Consider the following 18,827-nt stretch of genomic DNA (forward strand, 5'->3'; position numbering starts at 1 on the left):
ATTTATACATGACTATGAAAATATACAAATTAAATGACATAAAGAAAACAAACGCCAAATAAATATTCTAAAATATATAATGAAAGTTATGGTCCCCCCACTGGTGTTACCATTATTTTGAAATAAAAATCACACTGATGACATCACTTGATTTCCTTTTATCTGTTTTCTGAAGATCTATGAAAAAAGCACACAGTAAGTCCACTGTGTCTTTTCAGTTATCAGAAATGTTCTCATTTAGCTCATGATTTCATATGAAGCTTTTAGTTGAAGTCACTGGTGTGACCCACTTTATTATTAGGTAATTGTGGAAAAAATAGAATACAAATGAATTAAATTATGTATTTTAGTGGATATTCCATGATTGACAATATGTGGTTTAATGCTCTGTAGCAGCCATTTTATAAAAAGCATTTTTCATTAAAAATCTCTCTGGTGTTACCTTTCTAATGTGTAACACCAATGAGGATCAGTAACACCAGTGACTCCTATGGAGAGACAGAAAAGTGGACTTTTCTGTAGAATGACCCAAGTTTATGAATTAGTTCACCGTAATTAATGCATTAAAATTCTTAACAGTCTTCTTGAGTGAATTCATATTATTGTGAATAATAAAAAACAAGCGTAAAATATATTCATACATTTATTTGTTCTAAATGTTTTATTGATTCTTTTTTTTACATTTTAGCAACCCTAACTAATATCTAGAACCCATTTAATTAGAATGAAATGACATGTTTTGTCGATTTTCTAAGTAAAAATAAATTAGCCCATCCTCTACTGGGAACAAACTTAAATAAGACATTTTTTTCTGCAACTTTTAATGCACTTTTTCTACGTTTTTGCTATGTTTAACATATTGGGGGAAAAATAAAACATAAAATAAATAAATAAATCTTTTGCACCATCCACATTTATGTTTTATTATTTTTTTAATATGTTAAATTTACCTGTAAACTTAACCCTAGCTGTAACATCTAGCACAAGTATACAGGTCGTTATATGGTCACATTTTTAATGAATTTGAATGATTTTGAGTGTAATAAATCATGATTAACTACAGCATTCTTATAGTTAATGCACTGAACATTTATTTGCCTATTATTGTCAGTGTAAACAGTGGTGTTGAGGTTGAGCGTGCTCTGTTCTTCTCTCTCTCAGACCCCAGGCCCAGCCCGAACCAGACGACTTCATGAGTGATGATATGGACTCATATCTTATCGCCATGGAGACCAGTGATCTTGCTGGGCCGTCTCATGAGCCTGTCACGGCATCTTGTTCTACCAATCACAGGGCACGGTTGCCCAGTGAGGGAGATGACGACGAAGAAGAGGAGGAAGAGTCACTTGACAGACCGCCCAATAAAAAGGTTAAAAAAAAAAAAGGCTAATGAATTATTCGAAGAAAAAAAAAGGCAAATATATCTGACCCGCAAACATTGCTTTTACTTATCAAGCACTCATTTTTTGTTTTCAGTTCTGTTCACTTTTCTTTGGCTCCGTGCTGCCTGTATCCTCCCAGTTGACCAATCAGACGGTGCAGAGCCAGGAAGTGCTCGCAAGCGACAGCGAGGACGAGAGACAGGAGGAATGATCATGACGGCCGGTAGAAATGCACGCGGAAAGGATATGTTACAGTCGCAAGAAAAGAGGGAAGGACCATTTACAATAGATAATGGAAAAAGAACGTTTGTATAACGGGGACAGAATCTTCCAAAGCCTCTACAAACAGAGACTTAACCATCTGTGTGGAAATCTAATCTTGCCTTTTTATTGTTCTTTGAAACGTTTGAAACTGCTAATGTTTTTTAAAAGCTGGATCAGTGATGAAACCAACACGTCACCCCCAGATCATTGCACTGAGCTGTCATTAAAGATTTACAGCCACATCTCTGTAATCAAGAGCTTTTTGGTAGCGCTGTGTTTGAGAGTGAAAGATAAAATTTCATTGCGTTCTTCAGTCAGAAGTAACTTTCTGAGTGTGGTGCAGAGTTCCTTTTAGACCTCAGTGTCTGAGAACCACTGCTTCCCTGCCCAGCGTCACTATCGTCACTCTTCTTGCTGAGCACCTGGAAGCTCTTCCCTCTTGTCTGAGGCTTTTTCCTCTCTTTCTCCTTCTCCTTTTCCAGTTCTTTCTCCCTTTTCTTCCTCTCCTTCTCCTCTTCCTTCTCTTTCCGCTCCTTCTCCCTCCGCCGCCGCCTCCTCTCTTTAGAGCTCAGCTTCTCCTCGCCCTCGCTGAAGTCCTGGATGAGGATTTTCGGGACGGGGGATTTGGGAGGTGTCTCGCCTCTGAAGCGCTGGAACAGACCCCTGCGCTTGGGTTTGCCTTGCTGTGGAAGAGTGTGAGTTTTGCTCTGGTGTGTATCTTTCGCTGCAGCTGCTTCTGGTGTCTGCGCTTGCTGCGGGAGGTCTTTTGTAGACGTCACATTGTCTGCCTTTGAAGTTTCTGTGTGTGTGCTGTTGTCCTGCTCATCACTTTGGTGTGGGTCCCTGAAGGTGTCCTCGGAGAGGATTGTGGGATAGGAGGTGTGAGAGCTAGAGGACCTGCGTAGGCGGAGAAGAGGGTGAGGGTTTGAGGATGCAGGTTTTGGAAGGTTTGCTGGGGTTGCTGACTGCGATTGATCTGAAACAGGGTCATTTTGCATTTGCATGTCTCCAGCCACTGTAATGTCAGCTGGCTGCTGAGGTTCAGGGTTGCCAGTTGTGCTAACTTCACAGTGCTCAGGGATGCCGGGTTGGACCTCAGGAACTGTCTTAACCTCCAAGTTTTCCACCTGTGGGGAAGGTTCCACCACCTGAGAAGACTCTGGGGTTCCAGAAGGTTCAAGTTCTGTCTCTTGTTGAACATGTATGAAGGTTGAAGATGATGCTGACACTGTATGTGACGTATCTTCATCTACTGTGTGACCAGCTTCCACGTCTGAGACATTATCTGTCTGAGGAGGACATCCCACCACCTGAGAAGACTCTGCTGTTCCAGAATGGTCCATTTCCACTGTTTGTAACGTCTCTTCGTTCTCTGCTGACTGATGGTTGCTATTTCTGTCCTCATTCTTTCCTTCATCCACTATCTCTTCCTCAGCAATGACTGCTTCCTCACTCGGTTCCTCAGACTCCCCTGGTTTGTCAGTTATCTCTACGTCCTTCTCCGTCTCCTTGGAAAGCTCACTTTCAGCGACCTGCTCTTGCCGAATCTCTTCATCCTCCTTCTTGCTTTCCAGCCCCATCTCTTCCTTTTGAATATCTTCGTCCTGAGTTTGTAAAGGCAGGTTCTCTTGCTCTTCAGACGTTTGTGTCTCCAGGACTTGCTGCCCTGTATTTGCTTCTTCAGCATCTTGATTTTTCTGCTCTTCTTCAGGTGCGTCTAGTTCAAGTGTGAGACATTTTGGGGTTTTTTCTTCCTCATTGCTGCTTGTGGCTTGACAGTCTTCTTGCTTGCTTGTGGTATGCACATCCTCTTCCTGTTCACTGCTGTTTACCTGACTTTCCTTTTCTTGCTCATTGCTTTTCAGCACTTCCTGACCATGGCTGCCCAGCTCTGTCACCTCTTTTAGGTGTACTTCCTCTTCCTGGTTTATGCTATGAATCTCTGTTTCCTCATCTTGTTTACTGCTGTTTAGATGAATTTGCTCTTCCTGTATTTTGTTGTCTATGTCTCTTTCCTCTTCCTGTTTAATGCTGTCCAGATGTATTTTCACATTCTGTTTACAGGTGTCCAGGTGTATTTCCTCTTCTTGTTTACCACTGTCCTGGAGTGTTTCCTCTTCTTGTTTACCACTGTCCAGGTGTGTTCTCTCTTCTTGTTTACCACTGTCCAGGTGTGTTTCCTCATCTTGTTTACCACTGTCCAGGTGTGTTTCCTCTTCTTGTTTACCACTGTCCAGGTGTGTTTCCTCTTCTTGTTTACCACTGTCCAGGTGTGTTTCCTCATCTTGTTTACCACTGTCCAGGTGTGTTTCCTCTTCTTGTTTACCACTGTCCAGGTGTGTTTCCTCTTCTTGTTTACCACTGTCCAGGTGTATTTCCTCTTCTTGTTTACCACTGTCCTGGAGTGTTTCCTCTTCTTGTTTACCACTGTCCTGGAGTGTTTCCTCTTCTTGTTTACCACTGTCCTGGAGTGTTTCCTCTTCTTGTTTACCACTGTCCAGGTGTATTTCCCTCTTGTTTCGTTTTCCCTCTTGTTTCCACTGCGTGTATCTCTCTTGTTTACCACTGTTGTATTTCCTCTTCTTGTTTACCACTGTCCAGGTGTATTTCCTCTTCTTGTTTACCACTGTCCTGGTGTGTTCTCTCTTCTTGTTCACAGCTGTCTATGTGTATTTCCTCTCCTTGTTTACCGCTGCCTAGGTGTATTTCCTCATTCTGTTCTTTTCTATGTATCTCTGTTTCCTTTTCCTGTTCACTGGCATCCTTCTGTATTTCATCCTGCTGTTCATTTATGTTTATCTGTATTTCCTGTTCCTGTTTACATCTATTGACCTCTATTTCCTCTTCTTCTAATTTACCATTTCCCTCAGTTTCTGCTGCCTGCTGAGTGCAGCTCACCTGTGATTCCACATTCAGCCTTATTTCCTTTTCTTGATGACTTCTATTAATGTCAGTTTCCTCTTCTGGTATGTTTCTGTTTTCTTCCATTTCTGCTGCCTGAGGACTGTTCACCTGTAACGCCCCTTCCTGTTCACTGATTTTCACTTCCACTTGATCTTCCTGGTCGCTGCTGTTTATCTGGGTTTCCTCCTTGTGTTGATCTATCGTGATGTGTGTTTCGTCTTCTTGCTGAGAAGTTTGTGGTTCCTCCACCTGTGGTGTTTCGTTTTCCTCTGGATGTGATAGCGCCTCCTTGTCCTGTTTGTTGCTGTCTATCGAGGGTCCTTCTTTTTCTTTGTCTTGCTGTGTCTGTATGCTGTCCTGTGACTGAGGAGTAGCTGTTTGTGTTTCGGTTTCCTCTCGACTCCTTTCTGTTTGTAAATCCTTTTCTGATGCCGTTGGCTGATCATGTCTATCGCAATCCATCACATTTTCTGGTGGGTCATTCTCCTCTTCCTCAAACACAGGCGCACTGTGATCTGACAGTTCAGAGCTGGACCACGTGTCCAGGTTTCCATGCTGTGCAACGTTGTTGCAATCTTTCTTGAACCGCGTGCCAGTCTCGCGTGTCATGCTGTCCGTCTTGAATCTAAACTCTCCAGCCGCACTGCACACACTCCTCCTCCTCTCCTCTCCATCACTGCTCTCCTCTTTTACTCCCTGTGAGAACCTCCTTCCCCCTCCCTCCCACTCCTCCGCGTCCGCTTTACTCCCTCTCTTCCTCCATTTTTTCCGAAGAATCGCAGGAGACAGGGACGAGTGCGAGCGCATCAGGGGCACGGTCAGGTTCCCGCTCTGTCTCTCCTTCTTCTCATTCTCCTTTTCCTTTTCCTTCCATTTCTCCCAGACCATGTGGTATCCGTGGCAGCGATGCCGAGGGTCAAAGGTAGAGCCCGGCCGCTCTTTCCTCCATTTCACTAACTCTTTCTCTGTTCGTCTCTGGAGCTCTCCCAAGGACAGAGGAACAGAACACACCTGAGGCGGAAAATGGAACAAATGTTAGCACTGTCAATCCTGTATATTATACAGCTACCAGTGTTGAAAAGACCCTCTTGCAGGCCAAGACGCTTCTAAATACTGGCGGGCTAAAATATTATATAATATTTACTGCAAATATACATGCTACTTTATATCTAAATCTACAGTGCACTATCAGAAATAAAGGTATGAGCCTGTCACTGAGGCAGTACCCCTCTTCTCACTGGGGTGGGACCCTCAAGGGTACATCTCAGCACCTTTAGTCAGGGAACATAACTGAACCATAATCCACTGAAATGATATGTTCTAAGCTGTACTGACTCCACACACCCCGTCTCGCCTCTAGGCTTTTTATTTTACTGTTCTGTTTTAAAACATTCGGTTATGAAAAGATACAAATATGAACTTTTTCACCTAGAAAAACTTTACATTGTTTGTACCTTGATGAATGAAGAATGTAGCTGCACAGAACCTTTATTTATAACAGTGTACTGTGCAAAAGTCAGAGGCTACCACGCTTCACTTATATCATTTCCTGTCAAAACCACCATTAAGTACAAGTTACTCATTTTTCATAAGACATTTCTGAGCAAATCAGATACAAGATAATTCAATTGCATTAAGAAATGGATAAGTTAAAGGAAAATAAGTGGAATACAGAAGTTTCTAAAACAGGTGTTCAGAAAAATAGTTAAAAGGTGTAGAGAAAATGTCACCATGACAAACTGGTAGACCATTGACCTGTAACCTCAGATAAACAGTAGTTAAAGCTTTATCTCTGAGAGAGAGGAGAAAATCAAGCTGCTTCAGATCTGAAAACATCCACAGGTGTTTCTGTCCATCCTTCCACTGTGAAAAGAACTTCTGGGTCTGAAAGGATGTGTAGCTGTCAAGAAGCCCTCATTTAAAAAAAAATATTTGCAAGTCAAATGAAGCAGCTGGAGTTCTCTAAACAATGGGCTGACCACCCCAGAGCCCAGACCTCAACATCACTGAATGTGTTTTTGAGCAGAAAATGCAACCAACCTCTGAGACTAGACTTTGTAAGTGTGGAAAAATATCCCTGCAGATTTTTTGACAAGCTGAAAGAAGCATCTTGAAATGAATAGAAGCTGTAATAATAAAGACATTTTTAGATAGAATGACAGAATGATAGACAACAATAGAATGTCCAGTTAAATGTCCTCACAGTCCAAAGAAAAACAAGTATCTCCAAAATAGTAACTTTTCAGGAGAGGGCAGAAACCCTCTTACCTTTAATGCAAGTTATTGTAAAGAAATTTTATTCTAAGCAATTTTGGAGCACTTCTATTGGTCCAATCATCATGAAATTTCCACACAGTGTAAAGGACAGCTGCTGAGCTTAAATGATGCAGAAAAGTAAAAATAGCAAAGAATTGAGATACAAGGTTTTCATTGGACTGCCTTTTTTTTCTGATGCTGAAAAATGAATAACTTGTACTTAGTTGCTGTTTCGACTGGTCAGTAAGTTTGGCAGTGCTGTATTTTTTAGGTTGAATTATTGTACTTCACTGAAAGGGTCTCTGTCTCTTATTTTCAGTGTAAGATCAAGCTGCTAAACAAACATTCAACAAAGTTAGCTTAGAACTTTTTTGCTTCCCAAAAGGTGTTAATACTGCTGGTGCACGCTATGTATGTGGCAACTTAACACATAGATGTCCACTTCCCCAGAATGAGATTAAGTCCGTAGATTACAGTTTATGCAGAGGCTTGAGCAAAGGAAATCACCTGGGTAGTAAGTATGTTGCTGAAAGAGTGAATGATAGCCCAACTTAAGCTCGCGTCCTGACTAAGTTGCTCACCTCTTGAATGAAGGCATCAGCAGGTTCATGTTGGACGCGTCCCCTCACACCCCGCAATTGCTCCAGGGTCTCCATCTGGCCCTCGCATTCCTTTCGCTGCCGAGCCTCGCCCAGACAGCGCCGGACCAGCACTACAGCGACCTGAAACAGCACGCGCACACCTGAAACGCACAAACAGTCGTAGAAGTTAGAGAAATACTGTAATGCCCACATGCCGCACAATGATGGTTCTTCAAGGACCATGAACACTCAAAAAACCTTTGCATAGTTAAAATGTTCTTTGCATCGCTATATGGTTCTTCAGATTGATGGAAAATGTGCTGTACATGATTCTATATAGAACCTTTTTGAAAAATGTTCTATAGAACCAAAAAGGGTTCTTTTGTTGTGACAATGTCAAGCCTGTAACAATAGAAGAACCTTTTTTGGTTCTGTACAGAACCATCTAAAACAAATTCTCCATCAGTCTGAAGAACGCTTCGATGATGCAAAGAACCCGTTAATCATGCAAAGGGTTCCTTGAGTGTTCATGGTTATATATAGAACTGTTTTCTTTAATAAGCAACCCTTAAATAACCATCTTAACCTCTTTCAGGAACAAGCAGGTTAAGCTCTGGTCTAACTTCACTTGAGTTGGAGCAGAGGGGTGTTTCACAAAGCAGGATTTGTCAGTGAGCCAATTCATTTAGGTCAGTGGTCAAGCTTGTCCAACAGGAGGAAATATAATGTGAAATATTGGACAGTCCACACTTTTGGCACTTTTGGCTTAAAGTTTTTGTATAATTCAGCGATTGAGATGCAAATAAAGTCACAGTAAATTCACAGTGGTTTAATGTGAAATGATTCATAGTAGAAAAAAATACTGACTGATTTCTTTACAGTGGTGGTGATAGGAACCAGGGGTAGCCAAACATTTCATTTACTATCCAAAACAAGAAGCGATCATGAGATTCTATATGTAGTATTGATGATGGTAAAATAGTAGTAAATATTAAAAGCTTTGTTTGGAGACTATTTTGCCTCATAATGCCCTGCGTGTACGTCTCCGCCTTGAATTGTGTTTTGAAAATACATTGTAGGCGAAAACCAATCAAATCTATGGTAAAACAGTATCACAGACATTAGCCAGCCTATGCATAACCAATCCTGCATTGTGAAAACCCCACTCTCAGGATTCATAAAAACTGACCATAGCAGAAGAAAAGGTCCCAGACTCTGAGTAATGTGTTGAAGGGAAGGTGGCGACTATATAGGCACATCAACCAATCAGTAGCAAACATGAGAGGCTCCACCCCCTGACTATGCAGGTGTTTGTATGCAGCAGGACACGTCCTTTTCAAAACACTTGAGAGAACGGCGGCATCAAACAATACTCCTTCCTACGAAGTGAAACGAAAGAAGAGGCAATGTCAAAACAGTGACAGTTTTACCCATGTACTCTAACTTGTAGTAACGCTGCCCTACCAGCAGGGGGCTGTAGTAGCCAGGGAGGTAGAGTTCACTGATCTGCACCAAACACCAGAATGCCTCCTGGAATTGGGATGAATAAGTGTTACTTTTACATTGGTATCTCTGTCAGTCCTCTAGCCCAAGCTGCGAAGGTTAGCTTCTGTGTTAGCGATTTATAAACCCGTCATTTGGTTCCTGTTTCGTTAGCATTAGAGGAAAAATTCAGCCACAAATAAAGTTTACACAATTTTCCACGTACCCATGTAGTTTATCGAGTAATGTTTGATGTCATTTAGTTTTGTTAAAAATTAACAGAGCTAAGTAATTGAAAATTATTACCATACTAAAATGCATTTTGTTACAGTATAGTTCCGCAAAATATCTAGTTTATGTGACTTTGCACTTCCCCAAATCCAGTCGATCAACCAAGATATGTCCAGTGTTCAAGTTTTACTTCTTTAGTTTAGAACTGGAGCTGCCACGCTAATGGTGCTAACAAACACTGAAAGTAAATAGTCACCAAAACCGTTTCCACGAATACCAATACCAAAATCTTCATATACGTGCTCTGAATTATGTTTATTAGCTATAGTAAAACATGGCTTGACACATGTAAGCTAAAATTTGAACTACATCATCATTCGCATAACTTCACACTTTCTAATACCGTTCCGCCTTTAAACTGATTCTGGAGCACAAGGGTGTGTTTAAAACATCATTACGTAGGTATGCAGTGTTAGCACTGTAATAACTAAATCTTTCTTATTATAAGAGTGTGACATATCAAACAATAATAAACTTAGGAAAATGAGTGGTTCCATTTTGCAAAAACACAACAAAGAAGTCGAAGGGTGATCTGCTGTGTTACCCCCAATTTTCTGCCGATGTCACACAACTATCCCAAACTAGCGAGAGACACGTTCAGTAAAGTTACCATGCAAAATCTCTGTGCATGTGTTGATCATATTTCACCTAACAATTTCCAGCAGGTCGAGAGAGATTTTGGGAATGTATTGAGGGAAACAGTTTGGGTGACTATTGACTTCCAGTGTTTGTTAGCAATGTTAGCCTCGTAGTTTCAGTTCTGAACTAAAGAAAGAAAAAAAGTTTGACACCAAACGTTTTGGCTGATCGACTCCATCTGGGGTGTATGGAACATGTATAATACATTTTTTTGCCAAACTCGATCCTAAATCATCTTGGCCTTCTTGCCTTAAACCATAATCCCACTTGCTTATGTGGTTTCTGCCATTATTTCATGCTGTTATCTATGAAAATTATGGACAGAATTTATGCGTAAACATGCTACTACTGTTTTTCCGTGCTAATACTACTGTACTTTTGTCCGTTTTTATAGACAACAGCATGTCATATGGTTTGCAGCAAACTTCAGATCATTATTTATTCAAAACTATTCCTTTAATGTAATTGCATAATCTATGCAGACTATCCACATCAAAAATGTCAAACATGTTTTCTACAGTAGATTGGTACCTCCATGGGCATGTTCATCAGTAGCACGGCTGCGACGGGGCCCTGGGCCTGACAGTAGCCCTCCTCTGGCCGAAACTGAGTGTACGCCTTCAGAACCCGTAACAGGCCCTGCTGACTGCTCAGACAAAACCAGACAGATAAAAACAACAGAAGACATTAGCTTCAGCGCAGCTTGAATGATCGTTTGCTGGTTGATCCCTGAAGTTGTTATAGTAATTTGTTACACACTCAATTTATATTACGTATCTATTTAAATGTAATTACGTGGTTATATAATAAACATAATATACAACTGTATATTGTGTATTGTACCCTTTAGACTGAGGGGTTTCAGAAGCATTAATATCACTGTACTCAAAGACTTCTTAGCACTTTTATGAATGTTGCCAATCCAGTTTAAGTGCTTTCATTAAAGATTTACAGTTGCATGCAAAAGTTTGTGCACCCCTGATCAAACTGCATGTTTTCTAAGTGAAAATAAGTTAACAATCCTACATTTTAATGCTCAGTTTGTTTTTGCTGAATTTAACATCTAAAAATCATAAAATGTGGCCTGTGCAAAAGTCATGGCACAAGTTGTATTTTGTGTTATAATTTTTCTAATATGGAAAAGTAATATGGAGTAAAATTTGCAAAAAAAAAAAAAGCCACATGAAGTGTGTTCTCTGTAGAGGATGCGCCGACTTATTTTCACTTAGAAAATCTTCAAAATGTAATTTAACTGGGTATGTCCAAACTTTTGCATACAACTGTATCAAAATGAAAGTTTAGAATTACACACTGTAAGATTTGAGAAGTCTTTGACTATACAGTGTTTCATGAGTTAAAATAACATGTAAGGACACTTCAGTTCACCCAACCCAAACTTCTTAGCTGAGTCAAAAGTTCTGCCAATTTTTTTAGATAAAAAACTAGAATTTGTCTGTTTTATTCACTAGCTGGGTCTCTTTCCATCAAACAATCCTATCAAACATTTTCTGCTATTGGGCTTCCAGATAGGGGCATCTGTGGCATTGCTGAGCTCCTGATGTTGGGATGAATTATTAGACAGTTGCACCACATGTGATCTCCCTACGTAAAACAACAAATACTTTCTATACAGTATTAAACATTTATGGACACAAAATGTGAGTAACAGGTGTTTTCAAGTGGTACAACAGACTAAGCCATCACCCCAAGAACAAAATGTGAGTTTGAACACCAGAGATGCCATAGCCATCCATAAGTGAGCACCCAAAAGGAGAGAATTACAAACTGCATGATGGAATGAGTTCCAGCTACTGCGGAAAAAAAAAGGTATTTTCCTGACTGAGAAGCAAAACTAAAAAATTACGAGAACTTTTGACTCAACTAATGAACTCTAGAGTGAGTTAACTCAAGAAAAGCTGCGTAATCAGTTACTTTGTAATGTTAAGTTGAGCTGACTTTCATTTTTAACAGTGCGACATGCGTTCATCAACACTGTGACTTTGAAAGGTTTGAAGCATTTTCTATCCACATGGTGTTCATAAAGGCAGAGGAAAGAAAGTGGGAGACAGAGAGGGGATGGTAACGTTACCCATGGCTGTCTTTGTTCAGGAACATCTCGTGGAAGGGAAACTGCCTGTCTGTGTCTCTCTTAATCACATCAATCCAACTCTGCTGACCAGGGGCCGAGTCCAGAGTCTTGCAGAGAGAAGGACATAAGCAAAAACAAGCCAAATGAGAACCTAATTAGACCACTGTAGGCCGCAGAGCTGGTTACAACTTGCTCCATTGCTCACACGCTCACAGACTCACCTTGTAGAGCTCTTGGTTCTTTTCCTTCCTGTGTGTAGCTCCACAGAGTAGTGGCCAGCACTTGGCCCTGACGGATGCTGGAATGCCCTTCTGACACTGTCCTTTGATCTGCAACCAAAAAAGAGAAATGGGCGTTGTGGACATTTGTTTGTTTGCATCACTAAACAGTTACTTGCAAGGAAGGTTCATCTCGTTAATGCATGAAGTCTTTCTTTCTCTTCCTCTCTTGCACTCTCACCTACATACACACACACACACACACACACCTTACTGTTCTTCTTCTCGAGCACCTGATCCCACTGGTTCATAAGGCCGAGCCATTTCATTTCACGGTGTCTCACCAACTGAGGGCAAGGTTCATCACTGCAGACGACACAAGTCAAAATGATTGTCATATTACTGCTCTTCGGTGCTTTTTGCTAGTAATAAAATAAAGCAGTTTTATTAAGTTCCAAGCTAAATATAAGTACAAAGGTTTCAACTAATGTTATCCAAAAGAAAAATGTCTTTAATAAGATCAACTTTTCTTTGTTTCTGGAGAGATAAAGCATAAGTCAGTATTGTTTTAATGAAGGATGACTGACTTCTGAATTCTCTCTCCAGTACTATAAGAGAAAACAGGAGCCTAATATCCTCCTGAGAACAAGAAAAATAAAGAGAATTTCAGTAATTTTAAGTTGAAAAAATAAGGCTATCGGCTGAAAATAAAACATCAATATGATTTTTTGTGTTTTTGTATAGTGTCCTTTATGGTGGACAACAGGATGTTGCAGATTAATTATGTTGAGGTTGTACATTCTGCATCAGACCAAAACCCTGCTGCAACATCAGCATCATAAATGCATATTTGTCAACTTTTCAATCCCATAAAATGTGGTTGCTGAGATGGCAGCCATGTTGAAAAGGCAGAACCCCAACAAATGTTTTTTATCATTGGAAAGGCCAGGATGTCCTCTACATGGCACAACAGGTTTCAGCACTGCAGCTCATATAGTTTTTGAAATATCCTTTGGGGACTCCCCCACAGAGGACAAAAGTGAAATGGGAAAAACACTGACACTGCACAGACTACTGAAACATTTCTGAGATATTTGTAGAAGGGAGCTACAGCCATGGGCAACAGTTTGGGCTCCAAACTTCACCAAATAAGTGAAAATAAGTGAACACATTGTCTACAGAGAACACACTTCTGCATATTTTAGTGCATAGGTGCATTTAGTAAAAAATGTGGCCTGTGCATTTTTTTCCCAATGTGTTCAATTCAGCAAATAAAAAGACATTGAGCTCTAGAATTTGCAGATAAATGCCGTATTTAGGTGTGTCCTCTGTAGAGGGTGTGTTAACTTATTTTCACTTAGAAAATCAATAAAGTGTGTAATTTGACTTTTACAATTGCACATAAGAACATGAGGGGATCTTACATATTTCCTTAGTGAATATCACTAAGCTCAGAAAATAAAGGAGTTAGTCCATCTGCAGAGAAGATATTTTGATGAAGTGTAAAGAGACTTATTTCAAAAACATCAGAAAATGGCTTAGGTCACATTGATTTCAAGTAGGTCTATGAAAAGTAAATGAGATCATATTTCTTATCTTATATTTCTAGTTCTAGATCATGTTCTAGTTCAGAAGTACAACACAAATCAGTTTTACACTTTTTCCCCCACATTTCCTTACTTAGCCAAGACATTTGGAGTTCATAATTAGCTTTTTGAGTTTTGCACTGGAGCTATGAGGCTAATTTAGCTAACAAATACTGGAACTTCTCCAAAGTTTTTATAGCCCTTCTCTTCTTATAGAGCTGGTTTCAGGGACATGGATTAACCCTAGTCTTGGACTAAACTGCAATGTTAACTGCTCACTATTAAAAACCTCATGTAGTCAAGGCTTAGACCCTCTCAGGGTCAGGAAAACGGGTCAAACCTATGTTAGCAGGATCCCAGGGTCTTTTATTTGATTGCTAACATGTCTAGGAGACAGTGTTCCCCAGGCACAGTGTTCCCTCTTTGCGACTTTGGAACCTTATATTCCCAGAGCACTACATTTCGATGGCCCCAAGTTTCAGCCCCAAGCCGCACCAATCATGTTTCCCCTACATTAAAAATCACCCAAACTATGATACTACACTGTTAGAAATAAAGGTTCTGTGCAGGTACATTTTTCGTTCATCAAGGCACTAACAATGTAAATGTGCCCTCAAAGGTACAACAGTGGTTTTAAGGTCCAATTGTGAACCTTAAATATGTTTTTCCAAGTGAAAAGTACATATTTGTATCTTTTCATAACCGAATGTTTTAAAACAGAACAATAAAATGAAAAGGCTGGAGACGAGACGGGGTGTGTGGAGTCAGTACAAGTTGGAAAATATCATTTCAGTGGATTATGGTACAGTTATGTTCCCTGACTAAAGGTACTGAGATGTACTCTTGAGGGAACCATCCCAGTGACAGTTTACTACCTTTATTTCTGAGTATATATTTACAAACATACATATTCTGATACATATTCATAATATCTGTAAATAATTTATGTAAATAGCATTGGAAAATAGAAATCCAAATCATCTGTGTACATTTCAGTGAACAAGAATGAGAATCTATTCAGCCATATGCAGGATTTAAATATTTTTACTCCTGATTTTAATTTAACACAATCTTAATCGCAATATTAACAAAACATTACTAAAGTTGCCATTTGTTCTAATAAATGTTGCATTACGGAGTTACATTTACATTTACAGCATTTAGCAGACGCTCTAATCCAGAGCGACTTACAAAAAGTGCTTTGTTTGCTAGTTTTCTTTGCTAGCTAATTAGCTCACTGAGGCTAACCATAAACTTAGGAACTCTTTCATAGGTTTACTTAATGTATCATAATGAGGGATGAGACCATATAAAGAACTGAGTGAGCATATATCCCTGGGAAATAGCTGCGTTCTCCTGGCCCATAATGTCTCTGCTTATACTCACCCTGCTTAGCAAATTGCATCATGCAAACAAGCAAATGTGATGTCTAAATCATTACACACTCGCCTCAGACCACATCAAGTTCTTAAGTAATCTCAAAGAGACTTGCTTATGTGGTTTCTGGCACTGCATGGCATTGGGCAGTAGGGACAATAATTCAGGCTTCAAGATAGCTGCTGATACTGCTTTTAGCTCATGTTACAGCTCATCAGCCTATTGGCGTCACTAACATAAAGTCACTTTGCTATAAAAGTATGTATCTAGTTTTAGATCACACTCAATTATCCCTGCAAAGTAGTATTTCATGCTGCTCTAAACTGGTTTATGCTGGACTGGTACTGGTTTAGCTGATCACCCAGCTCTGTCTACTGGTTGACCAGTATACCAGCATCCAAAACACAACATATCGTGACTGTCCAAAGAAAAACATGTCCACATTTTTGTTAATTTTCATTTTTCTACATAATTTGAACATGGCAGCTGTTCTCTATATTGTATGCAAATTTCACGATGAATGGACCAATAGAAATGCTCCAAAATCACTTCACAATAAAATCTCTTTACAATAACTTACGTTATAAGTTAAGAAGATTTTTGCCTTCTCCTGTGAAGTTACTATTTTGGAGATAAATGTTTTTCTATGGACAGCATGCCATGCTGGTCTGTGCTGGTTTTTCTAGCAGGGTCTACAACTGTAGGCCTGGATTTTTTTTTCTTTTTTTGTTACTTAATAAGTGTAAAAAAGATACAGTTAGTTTCTTACTGACTTTGTTCCACAGTGCATAGGAGGTGCTGTTTTCAGAGGAAACACTAATACTTCAGTGGAATTTTCAGTGCTCTCCACCCCTGCATGCAACTGTTGATGCAGACGTCTTTCACAATTCCGCGATTACTAGAAACACCAAACACACTGACACAACGTGTCAGTGGGTGTTTTAAGTAGTTGATGTATTTTATCATATGACAGCGCTGAGGTCACTGTCCACTGTCCACACTGCCTATCCAACTGCCGTGCTTCAGATGGAAGTTTCACACACAGCATAAAGCACTAGTGCCACAATAAACACGTACAGAGACGCACACACAAAACAGGAAACCACACTGTGACAGGGTTCAGATTACCATGGTAACGAGGCAGGATGTTGAGAGAGAAAGGAGCTGTAGGTGACGGTTGAGAACAACGCAGTTATTCAACCTGCAGCAGCTTCTCCAAACAGGCTTCAAAATAGCACCTAAGAAAGTGCTTTGTAGTTGAACTTGATTCTAAAGTGTATGGCAGGAATAAACTGCCACATTAATACAGTGATGTCTAGTTACTTACTTTGGGTAATAATTGTGCTGCCAAAGTAATTTAATTTCTAATAAAGTATAATTTATACACATGAAACCAGTGTATACGTTTGAATCGAGTCAAAACCAAATACAAACTGCACATTTTTTCAGTACATGCAACTCTCCTGAACACAAACAGAGCGAGCGCTGAATATCTGTGTTTATAACTCTGACCTGTGACTTTGTGTATCTCCATTGCCCAGCAGGAATCCATAGCGATCAGTTTCGGCCCCTGAAAGCCCCAGGAAGTCAGGGGTACCCTGCTCATCTGCTTTCTGCTCCGAATGACCAGACATCACCTGAGGGAGATCAAAAGAAAGAAGTTCAGTAAACTCACACACTTAAACATGTACCACCGCATTACATCTCAGCCTTACAGCGTATTAGAGTCTGATGACTAATGTGATGAGCAAATGATCGCTTATGTCGACACACCACAAGCCTCAACCGCTCGTCACGCAGGACACATATGCTTTTCCCTCTCCTGTCAGTCTGTATGTGTCCATATAAGTTGAACAGTGATCATGTTTGAGATATAAGAAATGAAAATGAAGACAAAGATGATTTTGTGGAACTTACCTTTGGATGTGCTGTCTGACTGAAAGGTGTAGTTGTGCTACAACGGAAGGGAAGACAGAACTGAGAATGTGACTTCCGCCCTAGGGAAGTGTGAGTGTGGTTGTGTGTGTCTGTGTCTGTGTGTGTGTGTGTGTGTGTGTGTGTGTGTGTGTGTGTATGTGTGATCTTCACTACTTGTCCTAAATCAAACCAGTCCTTTATTGTAATCAGATGCGAAGGAAGGGCAAATAAATTGTATGTTTAAAACACTGTGTGTTATTGTCTGACAGGAAAACAGAAACTCAACAGCATCTAATATTTTACTTAAAGAGAAATTACATTGATTTTAAATAGTTAAGATAAGGTTTGATGTGTAATGCAAGTGTAATTCTAGAGAATCTTACAATGTCAGAATTGTTCACAGTGATGGTGATGGGAACCAAACATCTGAAGTGTTTAATGGCTCTAATAGTTCCCTCACAGAAAGCTGTTACATGAAAAGGTCATCTATACACTGCCTGATGCCTGAGACCTTACTTTATAATAGGTTTGAGAAAAGGTTGTGGCCTGAAATAAGATTTTAAAAGCCAGAAAGTTACATGAAAGGTATTGTAAGGAAAAACAATGCCTAAGGTAAATATTTTTCAAATAATTTTGATTTACCACCATTTTACAGTTATTAACATTACATATTAAAACTCAGAACATTCTTCATTGTTCATAGTAAATAAAATGTTTATATTGTGTTATAGGAATTGTGATCTCTGGTTCCTATCACCACCACTGTAAAGATTGGTGGAATGCCCCTTTAAGAAGTTGCATTGTAATTGGCAGATAAAATAGAGCCCATGTGTCAAACACAAGGCCAAGTCAGGCCCGTGACACAGTTCTATTCGGTCCGCAAAATTATTTTAATTCTCTATTATTATTAGCCCGTTTCACTCTGAGATGCACTACAGTCCCCAGCATGTACTGCAACATAGTGTGTATTCTGACCCCCAACAACAATCTCTGGGCCAGCAGTTGCACAAAAAGAAAAGATGCCTGGTGTCTAGTTCAAGCAAATAGGCAGTTTAAAAAAATACCTAAAACAATTTATTTTTATTTAGAATTATTTTTGAATAAGTATTTAATGCCTATTTTGCTTTTGTAGTTTTGGCACATTTTGAATAAACAATGGCCCGTTCAGGTCATGACAAAATGTTAAGTAAAAAATAAATAAAAACACAGCTGGCCCACCGATTTGCTAAGATTTTTTAATATAGCCCTTTAGTGGTTGAGTTTGACACCACTGAAATAGAGGAAGCCATACTCAACATGATGCATTCATGCTCTGTTTTCATGGCATTTTCATACATTTTTTACAGACACACATTTGTACACCCCTATTCAAAATAGTTTAGCATGCACTGTGAAAAAATAAGCAGCTGGTTGTGGTGTCATTTCAGCTAGAGGGCGCTCCTTAGTCCAAAATAAATAATAGAAAACAACAACAAAACTCACATTTACATGCAGTCTAGCCATGCGCTATCCCAAGTGAAAATGTTATCAGTAATACTTTTTAAAATGAACTAATTTGCTTATTATAAGCATAATTTACAATTTGAATTTATTTATATTTAAGTTACAATTAGTATTGATCAAACAGCTGTAAACAAACCCCTTCACTCTGATTGGTCCTAACTGGGAATTCTGGGTAAGAGGCCACTACAGAACCTGCATTGGTGTAGTCCTCACCAAAGGCCCACTCCATGTGGGCCAGAAATCAAAGGGCTTGTATGTGTGATATCACCAGCTTTATAGAACGGTTGAGTGTCCAGTTGTTAACATAAATCTAATCCTCTTTATAGCCACTGTAATTT

At 39.7% G+C, this 18,827-nt stretch overlaps 2 protein-coding genes across 2 annotated transcripts in view; one reads left to right on the top strand and one right to left on the bottom strand.

Annotated features, from left to right (window-relative positions):
* The window catches only part of rad9a (RAD9 checkpoint clamp component A), an 11,325-nt gene extending 9,437 nt beyond the window's left edge, over nucleotides 1-1,888 (top strand). Inside the window, exons 10-11 of the mRNA XM_036568823.1 lie at nucleotides 1,162-1,369; nucleotides 1,477-1,888. Of these exons, the coding sequence (XP_036424716.1) occupies nucleotides 1,162-1,369; nucleotides 1,477-1,593 (325 nt within the window). The 3' untranslated portion in view covers nucleotides 1,594-1,888. The remainder of the gene's footprint in view (nucleotides 1-1,161; nucleotides 1,370-1,476) is intronic.
* tbc1d10c (TBC1 domain family, member 10C) lies at nucleotides 1,075-17,100 on the bottom strand. Its single transcript, XM_036568822.1, has 11 exons — nucleotides 16,987-17,100; nucleotides 16,582-16,706; nucleotides 12,376-12,472; nucleotides 12,110-12,217; nucleotides 11,889-11,995; nucleotides 10,331-10,445; nucleotides 8,852-8,917; nucleotides 8,577-8,766; nucleotides 7,388-7,548; nucleotides 4,221-5,561; nucleotides 1,075-4,153 (listed from the first exon to the last, which is right to left on the bottom strand). Exons 2-11 carry the CDS (start codon nucleotides 16,701-16,703, stop codon nucleotides 1,961-1,963), a joined length of 4,500 nt encoding a protein of 1,499 aa, XP_036424715.1. The 5' UTR covers nucleotides 16,704-16,706; nucleotides 16,987-17,100; the 3' UTR covers nucleotides 1,075-1,960.
* Nucleotides 17,101-18,827: the final 1,727 nt, after the last annotated feature.

This window comes from Colossoma macropomum, unplaced genomic scaffold (genome assembly GCF_904425465.1).
Source record: "Colossoma macropomum unplaced genomic scaffold, Colossoma_macropomum, whole genome shotgun sequence".
NCBI lineage: Eukaryota > Metazoa > Chordata > Actinopteri > Characiformes > Serrasalmidae > Colossoma > Colossoma macropomum.

Excerpts from the sequence above, each read along its gene's own strand:
- tbc1d10c (XM_036568822.1), bottom strand. The coding sequence starts at position 16,703 with ATGTCTGGTCATTCGGAGCAGAAAGCAGATGAGCAGGGTACCCCTGAC. Across the intron at positions 12,218-12,375 it reads TCGAGAAGAAGAACAGTAAG|ATCAAAGGACAGTGTCAGAA; the intron begins GTGTGTGTGTGT and ends TTTTGGTTGCAG. Across the intron at positions 8,767-8,851 it reads GCTACTACAGCCCCCTGCTG|GAAGGAGTATTGTTTGATGC; the intron begins GTAGGGCAGCGT and ends TTCACTTCGTAG.